Source organism: Phaenicophaeus curvirostris, chromosome 2 (genome assembly GCF_032191515.1).
Source record: "Phaenicophaeus curvirostris isolate KB17595 chromosome 2, BPBGC_Pcur_1.0, whole genome shotgun sequence".
In the NCBI taxonomy this organism is placed as follows: domain Eukaryota; kingdom Metazoa; phylum Chordata; class Aves; order Cuculiformes; family Cuculidae; genus Phaenicophaeus; species Phaenicophaeus curvirostris.
In genome coordinates this window covers 87,768,835-87,794,042 of record NC_091393.1, presented here as the reverse complement: position 1 = coordinate 87,794,042, position 25,208 = coordinate 87,768,835, and the positions used below count along the sequence as shown (strand labels likewise).

General features: G+C 37.0%; 1 protein-coding gene across 1 annotated transcript in view; it reads right to left on the bottom strand.

Moving 5' to 3' along the window:
• Positions 1-25,208, bottom strand: part of LOC138718342 (usherin-like) — a 220,836-nt gene that overhangs the window by 62,224 nt on the left and 133,404 nt on the right. Inside the window, exons 21-29 of the mRNA XM_069852767.1 lie at positions 24,846-25,067; positions 19,409-19,632; positions 16,881-17,088; positions 16,307-16,504; positions 15,592-15,746; positions 13,233-13,431; positions 7,314-7,421; positions 6,603-6,786; positions 5,749-5,906 (exon numbers count right to left, since the gene is read on the bottom strand). Coding sequence (XP_069708868.1) covers positions 5,749-5,906; positions 6,603-6,786; positions 7,314-7,421; positions 13,233-13,431; positions 15,592-15,746; positions 16,307-16,504; positions 16,881-17,088; positions 19,409-19,632; positions 24,846-25,067 — 1,656 coding nt within the window. The remainder of the gene's footprint in view (positions 1-5,748; positions 5,907-6,602; positions 6,787-7,313; positions 7,422-13,232; positions 13,432-15,591; positions 15,747-16,306; positions 16,505-16,880; positions 17,089-19,408; positions 19,633-24,845; positions 25,068-25,208) is intronic.

The following is a 25,208-nucleotide window of genomic DNA, read 5'->3' as shown; positions in this document are numbered from 1 at the left end:
GTTACACTAAAAAGCTGAATAAACAGCCCTGAAGTAGAAGCATGACTTCAATCTTATTCAACTGCTCAGCTTACAGGAAGAAAAAAGATGCTGATATTAGTCACTGAAAGAATGAAGGAAGAAGGAGACGGAAAGTGCAAAAACCCCACCGTGAAATTCTCCTTTTTCAGTGTAAAAGTTTCAAGGAAAACACCAAAGTCTGATCATTAAGAATGGAATAATAGAAACACAACTTTTAAAGTCATTCTGGATGTTACAGAGTAAACATCGGAGAGGTGATCTTGAAGTAGGTGGTTTCTGCAACGAACAAAATAATTTTTTGTCTGTGATATTTGGAAGATGAAATGTTCCATAATAGTGTAATTCAATGGGTTATTGTATAAATATACTAGTAACTTAAGATATATTATTACAGCTAAACTCCTCTCCACTCCCCTCTCTCCCCCCGCCGCAGATAACTGGAGTGTTTGTAAAGGACACAACAGAATAGCCAAAGGTAAGAGCTTGAAATGGTAGACAGCACATGAAATAGAACTCTCTTCTTTAATCTTGCAGTTAAGGCCCCCTTATTCTCCACTCCTGACAACAGACCAGATATTTCAGCCAGGAAATCCCACTATCTTATAAATGTGACACATAATTCACTTTTTTACATCTGATCAGTGCATTTATTCTAGGCAAAATTCACCAGCAACCTTTGAAATTGGAACTATTCAGAATGCTTGATTTCCCAAAGAAGATTAAATACAAACAACGACAGCTGAATCCAGACATCAGTATGCAGCAAAGGACATTAATTTCAAAATAATTGACCTATCCGCATCCAACATTCAGTCCACATCTCAGCAGAAATGCTAAAAAAAAAGAACCAAACAAAACTCCAAACCTAAAATATTAAAATTCTGCTAAATGCTGCAAATAAATTAGGAATTAATCCAATGATAAATATGAACAGGAGAAAAAATAGTCTTAAGAAATGGACATGAAATTGTAAATAAAACTACATAAACATCCCAAAAAATTCCAGTATCCCACGGAAATGTTTGATGAAATTTGATGAAATTTGTCAAATGCTAAGATCAAAGGATTACATTATAGCCTGAAAAGATAGTAGAAAAGGTACTAATAGAACACAGAAACGCATCAAAAAAAGCTTTTGTCCAGAGCAGCCTTCAGCAGCTGCAGCCAGCCTGAAACTACTACTTTGTGTGCTCTGATGACTGAAGGAAACAAAATGGGCATATTTGTTAAAGTTATCTGGGAAACGACACGACTTGGTTAGTTCCAGAGTTCATAAACTTATGTCAGAATAAAAGGAACCGTAAAAGCACAAGTGAACCAATTTATCCTAAGTGCAAATGGCAGTTTTGTTATTTGGTGTCAAAGTTACCATGAGCACAATGACAACCTGCCATAACACATTTTCATGTTCACTAAAGAACAAGGATTTAGTTGGTTAATATTCCCAGCAATACTCTTTTTCATAATTTACAACAACTAGATGCTGATAGGTTATTTAACATTTATGAAGTTAAGATGTAATCAGAAAAACCCTGATTATCTTTACAAATAAAAAAGTTAAATTATTCCACTTTTTTTTCTCTGCAACTTCATTTCACAGTAGGTGCACATTTTGCAATGGGATAAGTCAATCAAACTAAAGCTTGATTTTTTTGTGTGTGCATATTTGGATAACATTTAATGGCCAATTCTGTGCAAAACACTGCAAATTACGCTTGATGGCTTTGTGTGCTTCAAAACTAGGGTGCCTTGTAAAATAGAATTTGCAGCACAAAATACTTAGTATTGGGTGAAAAGGCCACAGTCTGTTTTACAGGATGGTCAAAAATCTGTTTGAATTTGCTGAAAAATTATTTAATATGATGTGAAACCCAATCACAATTAAAGTAAAACAGTTGAACTGCTTCAAGTATAGTCAACAAATATTAAAATAAGAGTGTCAAATCTTCTATTTAAAACCAAATAAGAGTAAAATTATCATTTAGTAATTAACTACCCAAAATGTAACAATCTGACTTCCTGAGATTAAGTATTTACATTAAGCCTCAAAAATACAGAAATATCATTCTAGTTGTATCAAACATTCCCAACAAGAATCTGAAGACAGTAATGGTCGTATATGCTGACTGCTTCAAGATGCAAATCTTTGGACACTGAACTTGAAAAATTTGTCCTACAGTGACGTACAGCAAAAAATAATTTACATAAGAAAACAAAATTGAGGAAATCTCTTATCAAAAGTCAGAACAATTTGTTAGGCCACTAGTAAAGGCCACCACTAAACAGGTTAGCTGGGAAAGCTAAGAGGTAAATCTACAAAATTAATCAATGTCATTCAAATACCAAATTTGATCCCAAGATGAATAAATTAGAAATCCACACATTACACAACTTTCATTCTAATTGATAAGCAAACCCAGAGGCTGATGAATTAGAGGGTTACAATATGGTGAATGAAGATATTTTAATCTGGAAAACCGTTAATGTACGAAGAAAGTGACCTAGAAGCAGAGAATAGGATCCTCTTTTGAGTATGTTCAGCTTCCATGGCATCACCAGCAACAGCTGAAGATATTTAGAAAAATCAGACCCCCAGTGAGGACCAGTGGGGTTGTCAATGAGTTGAAATGCAGGATGGCTACTTTCCTACCTATCAATAACATTTACGGATATGCCTTGGGAGAATTATCTGGTGTGCATTTTTATTTTTTTCCATTCAGCTTTTCTGCTTCTACCCATGGCAGTAATAGTTGTTCCATAATAATTGTAACGTATCCTTCTGTAGCGGATCAGTGAAATGTACTGTACCTTTTAGGTCTGTGCACTGAGGCAATGCAATACAAGATAATGGGATACCTATTTCAGAAAATAAAGTCCTATTTTCTGTAGTGAGTGAGGTGTGTCAAATATTTTCTCTTAATCTGTGACTTTAAGCACTACTTGGCCACCCTGCTATTTAGCCAAGTCAGAAATTTTTAAATGCTACATATCAATAAAAGTCATAAGATTTAGATAGACTACAGCTGTTGAAACATTACAATTAAAGCTGTCCAAAAGGAAGGTCTGTGTAATATGATGCCCCAAATTAATGCCGAGGGTGAATATTTGATCCAAATTTGTTTCAGCAGATAGAATGCCAAGGCATCCCTGATATCCATGGACAGACAGACATTTTGACCAGCTATTTTCTCATCAAAATTTGCTTAATAAGAAGTACTTTCTTCATGCAGACTATATCAATTAAAACAACTATCTTGTCCAAGAATGACTGTCAAGATTGCCAGTCCTTACAATAAAAGCTCCATTCTGGGTTTTTTAGGGAAATGTATATTATTGCAATAGTGTCTATTGTGAAACAAGGATTCATACACAGGGAAAACACGATTAGGGAAAAAAGTTACTCTGTGACATAAATGAGGATAAAAAGTTGTAGACTCTTTTGGCTAATCCTATGAAGATGGGGGTGTATGTGGCCCCAGAGGTCTGCATGCACAGGACTATTAATGGGATGTATGCCATTCCAGAAGATCAGACCCTCAAAAATAAGCCCACACCTGCATCCCCACAGTCTTCCTCTTGGGATAAAAAGAGCCCAAATGTCTCAGAACAAGCATGAAACATGATTATGAAATGTCAAGAATAAATTTTCTTGCTTTTAAATATAACTATGCTTCTGCACACAAGGTAACTGGTAGTAGCATTAGTAATATTTAATAGCATTTAGTAACATTTCTCTCCTGTTAATATTCCCCATTCCTGCAAGAAATATCAGCTAATGGCCCTGAGGAGCTATAATAAAAAGAACATCAAGTTTTACTTTCCTGTTTACCCAACTGGGGCACTATATGAAAAAAATGATCCCTTATTCATACCTAAATATTTGGCCCCACAACAGGAAGGCAGAGAGGAAGTCACCAAATGCCTATGAAAGTGAGATAAGTATTCAAGGTGCATTCTGGTACCTAGGAAGAAGAACACGTGCCTTCCCCATGACTGGGAAAAAAGATTCCTCCAGCTGTGTTACTACATCAGCCCCGTGTGCTCTACAGAATTATAATATCTAGTCTCCTCCCCACCACTCTGAAAATGTGTACCTGAAACTTTATACATATACTCTTAATTACTACATAACCAAACGTACTACACAGAGCCTGATTCTCCTTGCAGGTTTGTACTTACTGTGAGTAACAGGAATTCAAGCAGCTGGAAAAGAAAAGGTCAAGAACAACGAGGACAAGCTTTTCTGAAAACACCCCACTCTTCACAAGTCTATGCTTTTCCAGTATATTCTTATGTTTTAGATCAATTCAAAATGTTGCTGAATATTTTGTACCTTAAATTACCTTTATTATCAAAACTATAATACAGTATGAGTCAGTTTCCAATAAAACCAACTGTAGATTATATGCCATTTGAATTCACCTGCCTTCTGCTGGGTTCTAAATCCTTTCAGGCAGTAGGGGTAAAAGTTTAATTTAAGATTTTAATCTTTTTCATATATTATAGCATTTCTGTAATGGATTTTGTGCTTCTAAAACTAAAAGATTGACAGCCCAGGGTATTATAGATTTATTAATCATTACTTAAATGGGCAGGGTGAACATTGCTAAGCACTGCCACAATACTTGGAATCCTAGGCTTAAAGGCAAAATACTTTTTCTATGTGACATTATTTATAATGCCAATTGGCTGTACTGTGACAACTACGCAAGGAAAGAACATCTTAAATAATTAAGAAGAGGAGACATCAAAAACTTCCCTGAGTTCACTGATAAAACACATATTGTTGTTATTGCAATATGCAATATTGCAACATCTGAAGTTTCTAAAAAAAATTGACTCCATTTTAACTGAAAAAAAGAATATCTAGAAAATGGAAACCAGCTTGCTGGAGATGAAACACGCTAGAAAGAAAATTGTTCATTTATATTGCTCTCATTGTCCCACAATAACAACACCACAACTTATTTATAACATCAGTAAAGTACACCAATCACTTTATCTATGATGCATATTAATGAAACAGAGCACTGTATCTTATACAAAATTATGCTATTTTTTAATTATTCCTTCTTAGCCTACCTCTGTAGCAGGCCAAGGCAACCTGATGACGCTCAGGAGAAAAGTAACAAGAAAAAAAATAGTTCTGTGTCTTTCATCACCTACCCTCCTGCAAGGGAATATGCACATGTAACACTATGGTGCTTTGGTGAATAAAATTTACTCAATCAGGTCAAAGCTAGCACCAGATCTCTATGTCACACTCTTACATCCTTTATTAAAGGTATTTAACATTGCATAGCTGCAGGACAATCAGACATTTTACTTGCCAGGATAGTTATCAAGATATCATCAAGCCAAAAGGCTGGCAGTTTTCCCTGTTGATAAACTCTCATTACTCTAAACAGAAGGGAGAACTTAATTTTGGTGTAATTTTTTCCTTCTTCTTAATACTCACACTCAATAATAGTTTATAAGATCAAATTAACATATGGATTTTTGATCAGCTAATCCTCACAATGCCCATGTCAAGTACATAGGTCAATATCATTAAAATAATGTCTCTAGGAAACAGCGGCTTTGGATACTGTTTATTTGAATCACACAAACACTAAAATGAAATATGAAAAATAAAAATATCAGACTGATTCAGCTGCCTGCCTGCATATACTAATTTTTCCATCCTTTCATTTTGCTACAAAGTGCTACATAGAAATACATTTTTACCTGGCACATCCCAAGCTAGAAATATAGAATATGCATCAATTACTGTGACATTATATGGGACGCGAATTTTCTCTGGTGTTCCTACTGGTGTTTGTATAACATATTTATCACTAGAGTTGCTGCCGCCCCAAGTGCTGGCTTCCAGCTGGTAAACATATCTGCGCAAACACAAAAAGATCAGTAGACATTACGGTTAGAAGCTTTAGGCATATCAATAACAGAACATTTCTATTTTCACCAATTTAAAGTGAACAGACAACACAGAGTACCACAAATACTGCAGTAATGAAGTTTTTTCACCTTTAAGTTTCCTAAATGTGAGAAAAGTAACTCTATACTTATGATATAATTTTAATGCTAAAATGCAAATTAGCTTACTCAGGTGAGAGAAGTACTGACCCCAAAAGTGTCAAAACCTAATTCAGAATTGCTTCTATAAACATATCAGCCACTGTTACTTTTAAGGCAGTGTATTCAAAATGCACAGAAACATTATAAACTATGTGCAGCTCTGTCTGCCATATAAAGACTTGGTTTTTTTTCTATGTATATCCCATGAGGGAAAAAAACCCAGCCAACGAGCCACCACTCAAGGCAAAAAAGTCTCCCTCTCTTTGAATCTGAATGACCTATTCTCAGAAAAAGAAAAGAAAAAAAAATCCTCTGATTAAAGCTTTCCAACATTTGGAAGCCTCCTAAAAGTGCTCTACCAGTTTTTCATTAATTAAGTAATATCATAACAAATTTTTCTGTTGTTAAAAGAGTAACTTATATTTTGTACATTGTTTACAAACACTTTTGCACGTATTTTGGACACTTTTCACATATTACTAGAGCTCTTTAATATGCCTTACCTACTGTTAGGCTGAAGGTTAACATCTGTGAAATTCAGGTCTGTATTGCCACCCAGGAAGATTTGTTCCCCATCACGAAATAATCGATACTGAGTAATGAGTCCGTTGGGTTTGTTTGGTTCACTCCAGTAGATCTCCACTTCTTTTGAGCTGACTATGATATGATGAGGTTTTGGCCATACCCCTATTAACATGACAATGATGCTATTTTAATACTGTGACAGAATAATAGAGAGTTGGGGTTTTCTTCCTTTCCCACAGTTTCTGTTTTTGAAAGCATAAAATATTGCTAGAGACAATTACAGAATTTAAAACATTTTCTAAATTTAACCTACATCAAATGCAACCAACTAGACAAGGTACAGATAATGGAGAATAAGGCCAAAGGCTGCAGCCTTCATATGGTCATTTATCTCTGCACACGTATTTGTGCTTTAAAAAAATAAACATCTGCTAAATCTTACCTCGCTAATTTAAAGTTGAACTTGTGGAAATCATACAAAATGAAAGCAGAAATGCAGTGCCAGGCAGTCAGCAAAAGGAGTGTGTTAAGATACAAATACTCCAAGAAAGACAGATTCTCTTGTGTAAATTTATACATGATAGCTTGATGGATGATAGTGGAGTTTTGCACCTTGTTAAACTATCAGAAAATACAACCCCATTTAACCATAGCTTTGTGGTTCTATAAGGATGTCTTTTTTTCCTTACCATGAGGAGCAGCTTGTAAAGTTTGACCTGAAAGTGGTTGGCTAGAAGCACACCCAGCAGATGTGCATGCAGTAAGCACATAGCTGTAATTAGTGTATGGCTGCAGACCTAGAAAGAACAAATAGAGGTCAGACGTAAATGTTGACATCATGCATCCCAAGAACTATATCACTACATAGAAAGTTACTAGACTTAAAATTAACTTTTAGTATTTCTGTTCTTATTTTATGTTGGAATAATACTGAAACGGTGAATTCTTGCTAATTTAGATATATATCCTCGACTAGTTTAAAAGATCTGACAGAACAATTCAGATTGAACGTGTGCCTATGCTGCAATGGATCTATGGATATCCCTCACATACAGACATCTCTCAATTAGCTTCAAATCAATTAACTTAGATAGCACTTGCAGCATAGTAACAACAGTCCAGATCTTAGTCCAGATTACCACTTATCCAGTCTCTAAGATGTGTTTAGTTTGTTTTTATTTGGGGGTGGGGAGGTTAACCTATGCTTCTGCCTGTACAAATAGGTTAAAAATTAACTGGAAGGCACTTAAACACTCTTGGTGCAGACATAATCTCCATCACTGGTAACAGCCATAGAAGTTAAACAGTTTCCAAAAGATAAGTGCCTGAAAGTGTAATTGCCTAGAGTTTTGCACTTGAAAACTGAAGAGCCTGTAATGTTTGAAAATTTATTACAAATATATTAGGAATAATAAGAGAATAAAATGCTCTCTTACTTGAACATGAGATCTGCTATATTGCAAACAATTATACACAAAAACTTCGTGAAATTATTAAGATTGCAAAACTGAACACTCATAAACTAGGAAATCCCAGCTTTAGGACATTGTATTATATGAATTAACACCCTTTGTATATATAGGCTCTATGGCATAGTTCTACCTAAACTCCCTCGAACATGTGGTCTCTGGCCTGCCTAACTGTACGTCATTTCAGAATTTTTTGTAGTCCCACCCCTAGACTGCACAGTTGCTCTACTAACATCAACCAGATGAGGATTGCAAATGGCTTAATACATTATCAGAATAATAATTAAATAACAAAAAAAAAGAAAAAGGGAAAAAAAAGAAAAAATTATCTTCTTCAGAAACAGAATGCTGACTTGAAGATACTGAAAGAAAAACCTCCATGGACTTGCCAAGAAGCCACTTGAGGTGTCTAGGACCTGTCTGTCAAAGCACCTGGTGTTATCCAAAACTTAATATGTTTGAGCACAACTGGTGCCCTCAGCTACAACTCTGAGATATCAGGAAATTCAGGCCCCAGGTCTCAGGGCAGGGTGTCTAGAAAATGAAAAAGATGGGGTTGTGACAAGCTATGAAAGCTTGACCTATGCCTTCCTTAGTACTGCAACATGAATAGATTGAACGCCCTGACTGACAAAAGCCAACTGCATCCATCCAGAGATGGAATCTCCTCTGTGCCATTCCACAATTCATTTGCAGTAGCTTTCTAATCCAATATCCCACAGGGTTCATGAGACCTGCCAGAGTCTGTCCTGCCGTCCCAGCTGGGGAGCACGGTGGGCCAGGTGATCCACTTCCCTGGGGTTGGGGCTGGGTCAGGACATGGGTCTACAGGTTGGCGCAACTGGGCAGGGTCCATGAGTGGGCTGGGTTGTTTTGGAGCCAGAAACCAGCAAAGCTGCAAGCATGATTAATGGTGTCATGTTGGGCTGAAAAGGGGTCCTGGGCCCATGGACAAGCCTGGGCAAGGTGTCAGGGAGGCTGACAATAGCCTGATAGATTGCTGATGTGGGAGCAGACTGCAGTAGCAGTGGGGCTCCCTGTGTTCTGCCACCTGATCATCCTTCCCAGACACTGACCCTTCTCCTTTCTTCCTTATGGTAGCCAATGCTTCTAGCCCCTCAGCAATCCATATTTTATCCCTCTGGGTTGGCATCATCACTGTTGCCTCCGTTGCTGTACCCTACATTCACACCAACTTTGTGCTTGCACCTTCCTGACTTCTGCTGAGCAGAAAGGAAACCTGGCTCTGGGCAGATGCAGGATTAGGGCCATCTATACTGAGATTCCCAGCATGAATAAACCTACCCAACACAGCAAAAGCTGAGCCTTTTTTTTTTTTTTTCCATTTTATTCCTACCTGGCAGAGGCACAGCTTGTGGACTGGATGAGGCAGTAATCCTACGTACAAATTACTGTGTAATGAAGACTGCTCGTGTGAAAAAGGCTGAATTAGGATGGTACAGATCAATTAATACATATTGTACAGGTTAGTTTTTTAAGTGAGTGCCTTTATGACCTTAATAATTTACTTTTGTAAAAGTAAGGCTTATGTGCCTAACTATAATTACTTCAAGAACAAGGCAATTCTGTGACAAGAAAAAATGTCTGGGCAAGATCTTCGATTATAAACAAATCCTTACTTATAGCCAGTATGAAGATATTATAATCAAAATATATTACAAGCAAACAGAGGGAAAGAATAAGTAACAACTATGTAAAAAGCTAAAACACTGAATGGAAGACATGCAGGCGGCTTACAAATTGAATAAGATGTGAAAGAGAGAAAATAAAGAGATGACTCAGAGGAACAGCCCTGGCTGTAACCTGATCATGAACTGGCTTGAAGAACTATCATCTAAACACAGTGTAGAAAAGTAAGAAGGGAGAAAATGACAGTTGCAGAATAGAGAGAGGCAAAGGCATGGAGGAAAGCCAAGTATTTAACATTTCAGGATAGAAAAGATTACTGTGGCAACAAATTACTTGAATTCCCCTAAAGGGAGTCATGTTCAGTTTTAAAGGAAACATGCATAATAAAGCAATACTCATTTACAACTACACTTTAAAGAGAAAAATGAGCACTGGAAAAAAGCACATGGTTTCACTAAATTTATTGGTGAAGTTCTGATACCTGAAACCTCTAGTCATATGTGGAGCAGTCACAGCAGATTTTTATCTAGGTTATTAATGCATTGCATTATGCTTATGTATGCTTTGGAAAGCTCTGTGCAAATCTATATATGTTATTAATAATAAAAATAAGAAGTAAGATAATCTTGGAACATCAATACTACTTTGCTTTTCCAATTTCTCTACTTGATTGTTCACTAGAGGATACTTCTCTCCTTTTGTGTTTTGGTCCATTACTGTGGAGTTTTTTTAGTTTGGTTTTTTTTTTAACTTAGCAATCTATTTTATTATTGCAGCATTTGTCATTTGCCAAAAGGCTGTGAAACAGTAGTTTTTAAGAATGCATTGTTCTATTAGCCAAATCAATTCCTTCTGATACTGTTCGTCTCCATTTGTGAGCATGGATCCGGCAAGGCCAGTAATTACCTCCTAAGCTAACGGCCCTGGGTCCTGCTGTGGGAATTTTACTCAGGAGGATGTCAGATTGCTGACCACAGCCTCACACAACCTCTACAGTCTAAAGAGTTTCCTTTAGATAAATATCACTAATGATCCAGTGCTGCATGGAGATAGAGTTGACCAGTGACAACATTTCTGCATCTCTTCAGTTTTCAAGACCCTGAAATGGAGAATATGTTCAGATGAAAGAATTTCAGGCCATTCAGCCATAAAGTAGTAGTTAATATTGTTTCTTTTACTAAAATAGACATCAGTGATCTTGCTTGGATTTTAGCTAAAGATGATTGATGGAGGTGTTTAAGGCACGGGTGGACGAGGTGCTAAGGGGCATGGTTTCGTGTTTGATAGGAGTGGTTGGACTCGATGATCCGGTGGGTCTCTTCCAACCTGGTTATTCTATGATTCTATGATTCTACAAATTCTCGCTAAAGCCTCTTACCCTGGATGTTATCTTTAGTGTACTAACAAGGAGGAGTTGAAAAGAATCTTTGTTATAAACCCACCTGCTGCTGCTGAAGAGGGCACTCTTAGCCTTCTTTTACAATTCCTCTAATTATTTTCTTCAGTCTTACCCTCTGCCTGGCCCCCACTGCAAAGCATTATCAGGCCCATTTGTAAAGCAGTAGTAACACAAAGTGAAACAATGCCATAACTGTCATCCAAATTGTTCTGTACAGGGTAGTGGAAGTGTTCAGTAATAAATGATATAAAAAGGTCTTTTATTGACAAGCTGCCATGTGCTGTTTGCATTAGAGAATATGAGAAGATGATGGCTGCTGCCCCCTGGTCCCAGTGGCATTCAACTCAGTGAGATAGCAGAAAATGCTTCAGTTTGCTTAAAGCATTGATAACACCTCTAAATAATTAACTGAGGACTTCCTGTCTTCAATTACTTAATGCTTTTTTTAACATCTTGAGAGGATTATAAGCAATTTATGGATTTCACATGATGAGCACATTCACTGCTATTCCCACAAAGCATTTGTGGGATCATGTTTCCAAAGCTTTGATGTAATTAAAAATAAGCAGCAAGACAATGGTGCAGTGGCAAGGTGCTAGCCTTCTCATCTGTTAGTTGCAAGACCCTAGATTCAAAGTCTTAAGAAATACTAATGCTACAGCTTTATTAATGTTCAACTGTTGCTCAGGGAAAAGCAGATAGTTTTGGGGGAAAGAAAAAAGGAAAAAAGGAGGATGAGAAAATCAAATCATACATCCACAGGGAACAAGACGACAGTTCAAACATTTGAGATTATGTATGAAATAAATGTGATTGTTTTATCTTATTCTTTTAATTTAGAGAGCAATAATTATCCATGTTGCCAAATCACTGCCATGAATTCCACATCCATATCCAAGGAAACTCTCACAGAAAATGGCACAAGATTTGATTACGACTGTCACAAGAAATGATCCCTTATTTCACTTCTGGCTTAATATGGCAACATTGGACAGTGACTTAACGGAACAGGCACACAAAAAGGAAGATGATCTTTGTTTCTCAGGAGGTAATTTCATTCCCTCTTCCCTCCAACTGGTAAGAACAATGGTATTGTTTGCATGAAAGTCTCAGTTACTCTGGAGGTGTAACTGTCTTTTGGGAAGGAAGTGGGAGCACAAGAAGTATTTTTCAAATGTGTTTGAGGAATCATTTATTGTTGGTAGGTGTTCTTTACAGTATAAACTTACAACAGCCATTCTGAAATACATACCACCAACTGGCATACTTTAGTTAATATCTCATGCCCACAAGCACTGAATATGGAAACAGGTATAATATTCAGTTGATGTATTTCACATTTGAGCATGATATTGTCAAAGAGTAACAGTAATCCTTTACTCCTCAGTGAGTGACTACAGCAAGTATGAACTCTTTTAAAGCACTAAGGGATCCCCTCTGACTCTGGACTCATACTCAAATATAACTAAAAATTGAATATGTGAAAATAATACTTTTGAGGTCTTAGTCAAATATTCCCCCAAAATCCCTTCACTGAAGCTTCTTTCAGATACACACACACACTAGTGAAGTTTCACCAAGTATTTAGAAAATGGCTATGAGCAATATATAAGATTATAAAAAGAATCCAGGATCTTTCCCTTTCTATCTTCCTTTCCTTTTTAATACATCAGGCATGAAGTACTGGATCATTCTTAGTTCTACACTGCTACAGAATCACAGCAGCAATAGTGACTTCCACTGCATTACTGCACATTAATGACAGTAAAAGAGAGTTTCAAAATGTGTGAAGGGCTGGCAAGCCTGCACAGAGTATCAAACCTCAAGCACACAACAAAGCATATAACTTGAATCAAGCTGGACAGATTTATTTTAAAATTTTGAAATTAAATCTGTTAATATTTTAACAAACAGCAACCAGAAATGAAAGAATTTGAAAAAAAGATACTTAAGGTCATGATAAAGCTTTCTAAACTGTGCACGGTCCTGAGGCTTTAAAGTTACTGACAAGGAGCATTTTTTAATGTGCTGATACTGGCTTATACCTTAAGAACAGGACATTAACCTGTCAGCAAGCTCTACCTCCTTACCTGATACTGTGTGCTGCATTCTGCTTGCAGTGTCGGTGTATATACGTCCTTCCCCTACTTGAATGATCTGGTACTCTCTGATGATACCATTTGGTTTCTTGGGTGCAATCCAGCTTAAATGTAATGCTGTTGAGTTCAAAGCACTGACGTCTGGTGGCTGAACATTCTCTGGGACTCCTTGGACAGTGGCTGCAACTACCTAAAGACATATGAATTAAACAACAATTTAATGTAATAGTACACTAGATACCATGATCAATGAGAATGTCACTTCTGTTTTAAAATGTTGTTTGGGCTGGCATATCATTACCAAGGGCCTGGAGAACTAGTTACTTTTTTCCTCCTTTTTCACAATGAAATCTGACCTTGAATACATTACATAAGTCTATGTCTACAATTTATCACAACAGGTTCACCATGTTTTAGCTGCAGAGCATAGCACAGGATGAAACAACAAAAACTGTATTGCTTGAGAACTCTTGATAACTCTCTTCCATATGGTTTGTCAGTGTCTCTGCATTTTAACTGCCTGATTTCCTATATTTAAGCACCAGTAAACATGGGGCTAAGCATCCATATATCCCATGCAATCTGAACTCTACTGCAGTTATTTGCAACTCCATATTTTTGTAAGGAAAACAAAGAATTTGATAGCTAGAATAACTTTGCACTTGTTGAGTCCTTTTTACAAAAAGAAAAAAGGAAAAGCTAATTTTCTATTCACACACCTCTACCATCTCCCACAGAGGCATTTCCAAATTACACTGGTTTAATAAGTGAGTCAGACCCTTTTCTCTGTGAGAATCACTTTTTCTTTTCTGTTACTGCCACCATAAAGTACTTATATTATGCTGTAAATATAAAATGTGCCCTCTATAATATATTGTCTTAGTGCATTTGGAGGAATCAGTCCCTACTTGCAGACTTCACTGTTTGAAACAGTAAACTCCTTAATTACAGACAAGTGAAATAAGCAGGATTTATTAGCTCAGGCCAATGGTTGCATAAACTGTGCCTGCATAACATCCAAACCACGCTCTTTGTGCAGGTAGAGGACTATACGTCTATCTCCATCGCTCACATCACTGCTTCTTTTCTTATACTCTTGGCTGAGATTAGCAACAATAAGAAGAACATTTACACACATGAAAAAAATAAAACAACTTTAAAATCCTCTAGATATTATAATTACAAAGCACAGACATTATTCCCCATCTCTGCCCCACAGACCTTACACTTGCAGTAATGTAAATTTATTTTCATAGAGGCAAGATACTATTATGAAAAAGACTTCACTTAAGAAATAGTTTTTCCAAATGATGAATAAGGCAGGTAATTTGCAGAATAGAAACTAGAGCTGGTTAAATAGTAATGCTGGTGAAAGGCATCCATGATTCAAAGTGATAAAAGAGGAAATGAGGCAGGGATAAAGGGAGGGAAGAGATTCTGTTTACTTAAAACTAAAGCAGAGGCAGGTTGTACACAAAGGGAGTATAAAGCCTGAAGCATGTGCAGGGATGGTTAGCCAGTGAAGGTTAATACAGTGGAAGGAGGTTCATAATAAGAAGCTTGTTGAACAAATTAATAGACTAGAGCTAAAGCAGATAAACTAAGAAACACCAAGGAAGAAGAGGCAACAGACCACCTAGTGATATGCAAAGATTTAATTTCAAGGCTTAGAGAAAGTGCATTTTAATATTCCTTGCTCTATTCTGTCATGTGCAGCTTTCTCTCTAACAAACATCAGTTCCTACAGTGCAATTTCACCTTTGCCATGACTTAGATACTGCACTTTTCTTCAGCTTGCTTTTATCAACATTAGGTTCCAAATAATCACCTATCAGTTGAATCCAAATAAAATTATTGATGTTTTTCACTTACTCAGTCAATAATCGGCATGTCATCAAATTGCACCTTTCCAAAAGCATTTTTATATTACCACACTGGCTGATAAAATTCTGGCACTAGTTCTATAAAGAACTTGAGAAGAGGAGGCTGAGGGGAGACCTTATTGCTCTCTACAACTGCCTGAAAGGAGGTTGTGGAGAGCAGGGAGCTGGCCTCTTCTCCCAAGTGACAGGGGACAGGACAAGAGGGAATGGCCTCAAGCTCTGCCAAGGGAGGTTCAGGCTTGACATCAGGAAAAAATATTTCATGGAAAGGGTCATTGGGCACTGGAACAGGCTGCCCAGGGAGGTGGTTGAGTCACCTTCCCTGGAGGTGTTTAAAAGACAGGTGGATGAGGTGCTGAGGGGCATGGTTTAGTGATTGATGGGAATGGTTGGACTCATTGACCCAATGGGTCCTTTCCAACCTAGTGATTCTATGATTCTATGATTCTAAAGACCAATTCACTAACCTTGCTGCTGTCTGCGCAACCAGCAATAGTGCAGGCTCGCAATTGGTATGAATATTCTTGGTATGGCTGGACACCACTTGTGTCTGTGAAGCTCATTTCTGTTCCTCTAAAACGCTCGATTCCATTTCGGAGAATGATGTAGTGGATAATAAGACCTGTTGCAGGAAGAATGTTTTCCCTTTTGTTAGCCAAGAAATTCTGCATGGTAGTATACTGTAATAACCTGCTTTGCACACAGAAAATATTAAATGAAATCTCTAGGCGGTTACTGTAACAGACAATCATCCTGCTTAAATGGCTATAGTAAATTACCAGCTACTCTTCTCAACCTCCACATCAACATGTCAGAAGTTCTCAGTTTTTATTAAGACAGCTGTTTTAGGTTTTCTCACTGTTTGAAAATCACCAGTAAGATATCCTGAAAGAAACATGAGTATCAACCCACCCCACCCCAGGAATCTCCAAATATTTTGTTACGTAACTGTGAATCTCTGATCATGTTTGACAATTATTACCACAACTGTTCTCAGAAGAAGCTTCTTGACACTTCTTAGAGACATACTACATTGTCTGCTATGAAGTCAGACTCTACTACATTTTATTTGCAATGAAAATTCTTGCAGAGTTCAGGAATGTGTATATTTCAGAGTCAGTGATTAATTGAGAAATGTTTTGTGATTTTGGAACACTGTCAGCTTTTAACATATATTAATACCATTTGGTTGAAGCGGTTCTTCCCAGTTTAGAAGTATCATGTCTTCTCGATCACCCACTTTGGCCCATTTTGGCGGACTTACACCCTGTGGCACATCTTGCTTAGTGACAGCGCTGCTAAATTCACTGAAGCCTCTTCCATAGCTATTCCAAGCAGCCACCCTGTATTCATATGTGATAAACGGTTCGAGGTTCTGGTCTAGAAGAAGAGTTACATATGAATCATTTCAGCCAAAATACAAAATAACTTTTGTTTATTTTTTTCTGTGCCTATAGGACTGCTAATATGTTCAAAGATAAAACAGATATGGAAGATGTTCCTTTACATAGGGCCATTTTCCAATACAACAATGTTTCTATGAACTTTTGTGGAAGCAGGTTTGGACCTTAGGAATTCATTATACGTCTTGCTACTCATTTAATATCACTGAAGATACTGTCCTGATTCACAGATTATTTCTTAAAGAATGCTCACTACAATTGCTTCATATTTAATTAGCATACCTGATAGCATTCAGGTCATCTTTTTCTCCAGTGTGAATTAAGAGCAAATCTGATACACCACTTTTCCTTACCTGTATATGAATACTGATTTGGATTTCCTGTGTAGACAGTCTCTTCAGCTGGACACACAGCTTCTTCTGTCTCCTTTTCTGTAGCATTCTGTGAACCTTTTATCCACACACAAATATTCTCCCTAGGATCAAAGTCACACTTTCCACAATGTGCTGTTGCTTCCGTAGATAAAGGGCAGACAATATTAGCCTTGCATTCTTCTTTTACCTAGGGAATATATATTCATTTTGAATATATTTACCAAACTTCCTTTCTTTACAAATGCTTCTATTAGTATTTTCCTGTCTTTATGCAACATACAAATCAGACAATGACATTGAGTACATTGATATTTCCAGCATATGGGAGACACTTTCAGCCTTTGGTTTCTCTAATGTCTTTTATCATTAATGCTTTTATAATCCTTTCTAAAAGAAGCAGATTTTTTTTTCGGTAGGGTTCTTGAGTGAAAACATCATAAATTTTAAGTGTGGGAAGCCCAAATGGCTGGGGTTGCTGAAAGCAGAAGAGTGCAGAATCAAATTAAACAGGATTTTGTTTGAGAATTTGAACATTCGGCTCCTGCAAAAACAAATATTCTGTAGCAAATCAGTAGCAAATTCCCAGGCCATTACACAGCTCGCCAAGTACACAAGAGGGCTCTGAGCACTTCCTTGGCAGCTTTCAAGGCTGAGAGCTCTATCCATGGGCTATATAAATTGTGTCCTCTACTGCATCACTCCTAAACAGCAGTTTTGCTGCAATAAGAGGACCTCTGCAAACTCTGATGCATGTATAAGATTTAACCCATAAAGAACAATTCACAGAAATAGAAATATACACTGAACATCCACAAGTTTCTATTAAAATTCATGAAATAATATTTTTGCCAAACCATAAACTAGAGAGCAATAATTCTTACAAAATACAGGTTGTTGGAGGAAGAGATGTACTGCAATATTTGCTACAAATATTTCTGCCCATTAAGATGCAAACTTTAGAATGAAAAGCAAGCAGATTATATCTAACGCTTCCTTAATTCACCTATTGAAATTAGTTTGTTTCAAGTTATGAACTTCAGGTAGTTCAATTTCCTAAATTTGGCATTTTCACAAAAATTACATTGTGATAGTCATCAGTCTGGGATGTAGGATATAGATGGATTGGATTCACATATAAAGTAGCTCCAGAATATGTTTCAGAATATCAGTCCTTTTAATGTTGGTAAATCTATACATATCAGAAAGCTAGCACTGCTATCTATTTTCTGCTGTGGGTAAGTGAAATTCAAAGCATTTCCTTTGTTTATATACTATACCTAAGGCATGGATCTAGCATGTTATCTACCAGAATTCATTAACCTATTCTCAGCCATTTTGTGCCTTGCATGAACTACTAATACAATGCATGAGGAACTGTAGCTGACTCATCACCACACTTAGATTTTCTCTAGGAGAAAATTATTCGGTCTGAAAATGAAAAGACATGAAAACCTTCACACAAAAAGGAGAAGATGGAAGAAATATTTCTGTATTAACTTAGCTGATGAATGAACAGGGTACAGGAACACCTGTATATGGCAGGATGAGGTCTTTTTTTCTTTTTACTTTAGTGATGAATTCCACAATATCTACCTGATTTCCATATTGTAGAATTCACAATATCCAACCCTCTTTCTTTCTCTCTCACCCATTTTCTCTCTCTCCCTCTAAACAAAAAAATAAGTGATTGAAAATATTCTTACAGCTTATACATAACACCACAATGCTAATTCTTGAAGATTTCTGTTGGATTCAACTGAAACTGCAAGCATTTTCAACTTTCAAAGTGTAGCCAAATTGTCTCATAACCTACAGTCATTGGGCAGTCTTAGAAAAGATTGAATTAGACTTTGTTGTGTTTATTTTACTCTTGCAGTAAACCAGAGTGAAAATAAACTATATTACCCATTAGGCATGAAAGGCTCTAAAAATATAATACTCTCATTGTTGCTAAAAGCTAAGCAGAGACCAATCCTTATACTGCAGAAACAGTACTGCCAACAGTGCTGCTGGTTTTTGACAGGATCAGAATTAAGTCCAGCAAGAAAATATCAATTGGGGTTTTTTTTTGGTTTTTTTTTTTGAGATGGCTGAGGAATCGATGTCATACTGCTTGCCCAAATTGAAATGTAATAGCATTTTTCTACTTCAGAACTGGCCACTTCAATTTTAATTTCCACTTAAGGAACATCATCAGGAACAGTGGTCACAGAACAGAAACTGGCTATACATGCTAGTCTTGTTAGCATGCCAGCTTTTAGGCACCATACTAATCTGAAGTGCTGGGCAACACTTCACAGAGGCAGCTAATCATTATTAATTCCTTTAGAATTCATTGCAATAACATCAATCATGGTGAACTCATTCGGTATTAATATGGATGTAATGTGAAAATGAATAATGCACACAAGAGTTTTTATATTCCTATTTTAGAAAAATAGTTATGAACAGTGTATTTCTCTTTCCATCATCAAATCAGAGCTACCAGGAGATTTTCTATCAATTACCTTAATCATCATTCCAGCTGAAATCTTGTCAGAGCAAACATATTTCAAAGGATTATATCCAACTCCATTACAGCATTCTTCGCTCTTTGGAATAAGTTCAGTCTCACAGCATTTTACTGGCACTTGGTCATTCTTTCTAACATGTGCTAGGGACTCACCACTGGAACCTGAGCAACATATGGTATCTGACTTATTCACGTATTCCTGCCCACAACAGAACATCCCTGAAAGGAACAAATAAAAAAAAAAATCTCTGAATATGAAATGTAAGTAAATAAATAAATGGATAAGAAAGGAGGAAGCTGAGAATGCAATACATCTTGGCATAAGACCATCAGCAGCTGGAATTACGCAGATTTAGCTAAAGTTAAATTTGAATGTGAGGTGACTGGAGTAAGTGTCCTGACTTCTAGACCTAGTGAAAACAATCAAGAATTAAAGGGATAAACAAGGATCCCCTTCAATCAACTGATACCACTGCTGAACTTTTGTAAGAACCTTTGCTATGAAATACCGTACCAAGGCACTGTGTGCAGAAGGTTGAAGAGATATTTGATGAAAATTTCCTGTTGAAAGCAGAAATTGAGAAAGCTTCTCCATGTACTCTCCAGTTAGGTCTTATTCATCCTCCTCTCATGCAGGCAGTCTTCCAATAGTGTGTCTTAGCATTCCAGAATGTTTCACATTATATTTTATGTTTTTAAAGTGGCAGTTCATGTCAGGTACATAGAACTGAATGGGTGACTTGCCAAATACCCACAGAGAATCTTCAGTCATCTAATGTAGAGAATTACTCTTTAAGATGTTAGTATCAAAATACAATTTACATTTCTAGAGTGGGACTGATAAGCTGCCAAAATCAATTCTACTGTCTTTCTCGTATTTTTGATAATTTTATTTTAAAATTAAAAGCTGATCAGAACCTATGTTATTTTCCATAGATACGCGTGAATTATTTTGTAACTGTGAAATACCAGTGTTGAGCCCTACACCATTTAAAGGGGTAAATTTTTACTCTGAACCACATGCTACAAACGTACTTCTATAATTGGCAATGAAATAAATGCTATTACTGATTCAACTAGAAAGATATTGCAGATACAAAAAAGGGCTGTGATACAGCATTACATCTACAAATTAGTTTGCATTTGACATAAATTTTGCAGTATGTAGGCATTTAAAACACATGCAAAAGTGGCCACTTTTCTCACTGCCATTTATTGCAGAAATCTCTCCTGGGAAGTCATACTTAATGAAAATTGCTCTTTAAGAGAATGATCCTGCTAAAGCATTCAAAGCATTTCATACCAGTCACTGGAATTACTAAAAATGGTGGTTATTTGCATACTTTACCTATTTTCAGGGCTGGTTCCATTCACAGAAATCAAACAGGGATCACCAGCTCTCCAGGAGGCAAATATTTCCTCCTGTTCACACCCTTTTTCCAAATTGTCCTAGGATTCTATCAATTTTAGGTAGAGAATTAACACAGAAAATGATTCAATTCAATAAGCAACTCAGACAGGCCCAAGGGACTTTTCACAGGGAAACTAAAATTTTGATAATGAACTGTTTTTCTATTGAAACAAACAAGGCTGTATTCTTTCACTGCAAACCTCATCTTTGTTTAACTGAATTAAATTTTTCAGCCAAGATTTCACTCACATAACAAGAAGTGACTCCCTTTCTAGTTTCGTTGGTAAACCATTACTTCTTTAATTATTATCAACCTTGTTCCAGTGTGATAAATTGCTAATTACTTAATACCCTAATCAGCGTTCATTCTTTGCACAGATAAACTGTGACAGTGCCATTAATTTAAATAGTAATTTCACTTAATGGCCAGAACAGCACACCAGATTTTTATGCAGCATTTTCTGAAGACTGCATCCATCACTGCAATATTCTGACATAAAGATGTCTGACGTGCACTAACTCACTTAGGGAGAGCAGATGTTGCAGAGCAGAGTTTGGTAGTAATTCCCATAGTGCATCACTTCAGCATGAATGAGCTGCAAAGGCAGAGGTAGACAATCTTCTGAAACTGCATTGCATAGCCTCTGACCTTTGCTTAATTTATCACATGTAGCACTTGACTCCTGAACCTTGACACCTCAAATGTACAATTTTAAGTATGTTACAAGAAAAACAAAATAGGACCATGTAATACTGATAGATTGATTTGCCTTCTAAAAATCACTTTATTCAATTGCTTGAAGATCCAGAAATTCCTATCAACCCTTGCTAAATTCAGCAAAAAAACCAAAATACAAACTGTTTGTAAATCAGCTGGAATGTACGTGTCATGCTTTATATATTTATGTTTCATAGGCACATAATGCATTACAGCAAAAAGAAAATCTGCAGACTGGAAAAGGCACTTCCTGCTAATAGTGATTTCTGTCAACAATTATTTCATGTTCATCCCCAGCAACTGAAAACATTTACAAACATAGCTGAGTGATGAATTACTAATTTAATAAATCTGCAAACCCAATGCTTTCAAAAGGGAAAAATTAGTATTAAAAGGCTTAGCCTTTGGAGCCAGAACTGAGGATCAACAAAATACAGAGCCAATGTGCATTGAAACTACTCAAAAAATCCTTGGCTTACATGTGGGTATTGCAGCTATTACAGATCAGGAACCACAACAGTACAAAGCATCATCTTTCATAAGTCTGGGATGTCATTACAGTGTCATTTTACTAGGTTTTTGGTTTGTTTTTTTTTCCAAAGAGAAAATCCAAGAGTGGTGTTAGCTGAAATTATCCTTTATAACCCGAAAGAGACAACTTTGGATAATCACACTGCAGCAGTGGGGCTCAGGATGTCTGCATACAATGGCATCACTGCCAGCCTTTGCCAGTAGATGTCTCTATGGTCACCCCATTAAATAAGGCCAAAGAGGGGTGAAAAATAAAACCTAAGAAAATGGAAATTTGAAAAAAAAAAAAGAAAACCAAACAGAAAGTAATGTGAGACAGACAAAACATCTCTTTCTGCAGAACAGACGCCATGAAAAAGGTATAAAATGGCAAATGAGAAAGTTCTATGACGCCAGCCCCTAAACCAACATTGAGTGCAAACCAGGATCTAGATTCTGTAGAAACCTGCTGCTTTCAAACCGGCCAGACAAGACTAAGACTGGCTTGCAGTTTTAGTGACCATGTTTTCCTTGCATGGTCGTTTTCTTCCAACAAACTAAAGCCCCCAAACAAAAGCTTTAAATTGCCCTTAGATTTTTAACCATTGCCAACTACAGAACAGAGCTTTGGAAGCACTTCAGTTTTCGCATAAAGCCCCCTCTGCTACCTCTTCCCCTTCTAGACAATGAGATCAGCTTTCCAATTATCATGTTCTTGCAAAATCCTACTTATCCATTTGCCAATGATTACCATATTATGTTTTTTCTGTGAGAGTAGTTTTTCCCATTAGAATAATTATAATAATAGGAACATGAAACAGGTAGATTTTTGTGCCTGGCTTGTGCATTTTCATGATGTATCTAGCAACGCTGAATTACTTTAAGAAATTAAGGAAAAAAAACTATTGAGTATGAAGTATATGATATGATAAGAAACGACAATCTGTTTTATGCTTAATGCAAAAGAAACAATCTCTTTTAAACTATAGCGCTAATTCATCTTTCAAATCTGTACTTGTGTTCAACTGTATGCTGGCCCACAACATAAAGTCCTCACAGAAAACCTGTGAACTATGAAAAAAACCACTGTTTTCTTTTTTAATAGCCAAAAAAATGTCATCCTGACCCATTCTCAAGAAAAACGGTGTAAATGATAGAGCACTATAGGATAAGCACATTTTAAAAAGAGGGGTATAAAGGTTTTTAAAATATATATATTTAAGGAAAAAAAACCTGTTAAGAATACATATATACTGAAATGAAGAACATAACTTTCATCCCAAGATACCTGTATTACACTCCTACACAACTCATCTGCCCAGAGAGAGCAGTAAAAACATAAACGCTACCCCAGCAGTTCTGTTCCAACAGCATCTGTTAATTCACTCCATTTATAAAATACATATTGACAAAGACAACTGAACTGGGACCAGGGAGATTTGATTTGGTGTGAGAAAGTCAATTCAATGTGATTTTGTTAAAGGGCTCCTGCAGGCAAATAAAAGAGTTTAAGTAATAAAGTACATAAAGAGATGTTTTATGAGCCAGTCCTGTCTTGTGGCAACCACACAATGCGCAGCTATGCAAGAGGGCCTTGTTCGGAGCTGCTATTGTGAGTCCTGTGTAGATGCTGTAGATCAGGCACAATTAGGGATCACAGTGAGGCAGAGCTAAAATCATGCAAGCAGTGCTGTTCACAGCACACACTCTATGAGTCAACACTGGAAGGGAAGAATAGTATAGAAACTGCAGAAAGCATTGCGGAGGCTCTTCTGATTAGCCCTTCCTGACTTGTCAACGCAGAATGAGGGTACTTTTAATACCGCAGCAGCTGAAGGATCCAGAGAATACAAAAAAATAAGCTGAAGATAGAGCTCATTTTGGGGGAAATGAGGAGTTCAGCCTTCAGATCTGGGTTCTTAGTTACATATTAAGGCCCTTAGTCATACAACTAGAAGCTCAAAGTGGCACCCATATAGTGAAAGCACTGTATTTTTTTACACCAAGCAGAACCGGGTACTAAACCTTCATCATTTCTGTGTTTGAATTCAGGCTCCCCTTTGAGACTGCAATTGTTTCTGAAGTCTTTTTGTCAGGCTGAGAAAGCCTAAGGCTGATGGTATCTAATTTGTCTAATAACTGTGTAAAGAAAAGACACATGAAAATACTGGAATAGGGTTGGTAATAATACCTCCAATCTCTGTCACTAGCTAGTCACAGAGTCCTTTACGAGTTCAGATTGTACCTCTGAGTGACGGACTAATTTCTTGTGGTGTGCAAGAGATTAATGGGATACACCAGATGACCAAGTGACTAGTGCTAGGGATTAAGTTTTGGTAATTTTAAACTGCAGCAGGTTTACCCCTATGTAGGTGCACAAGTGACGGCCATTGGCTTTCAAGCAGATAGCATTACAATCTTCAGTTTCCAGATGACTAACCCACATCTCCACAGCAAATGAGAAATACCTTTGCTATGATGCATGGCAGCACAAGGCAGCCAAGTCTAACCTCTGTACTACTCATTGAGAGGGGACTGGTCCTATTTCCCAACTGGCATAATGAAAGATCATTCACTCCTTTTGAAAATTCCGGTGCCTCCCTGCTGCTTTTGGACAAAGGTGAAGAAGGGTTATTGAAAGGTCACTGTTTTGCAGTCCATCAGAATAGGTGAGTAAAGTGCAACATCATTTTAACAAATTGGCATACACACCTTAAATCTGAGTCTGTCACTGCTGAATGATTATTGTGACAAGAGATTAAGACCCCTTTTTCTTGAAAACTTATGACTCACCTGTGAGAGGTCTGTGTGCAGTTCCTTCTTCTTCATCACCACAGCAGACCAAATCCATGCTTACAACTTCTCCACCACAGCACTTTTTATTGAAACCGTCATGGAGGGATCCACCACAGCAGATTTGATCGCCTGATGTGGAGTAAGGCATTCCCTGGCAGCAAGCATCACCGATTCCAACTGAAACTCTGTTCCACTCTTTGTTAGGGCAACATACTTCTCCTGCCAATTTAAGAGTACAATTAAAGTTTTTATACACTTATAGCTCTTGAAATCCCTAAGAGGCTTTCGTCTGATAGTAACAAGTCTGGGTTTACACACTGGCAGCTTCATGTACAAAACGTTCCACATGAAAGCATGGAA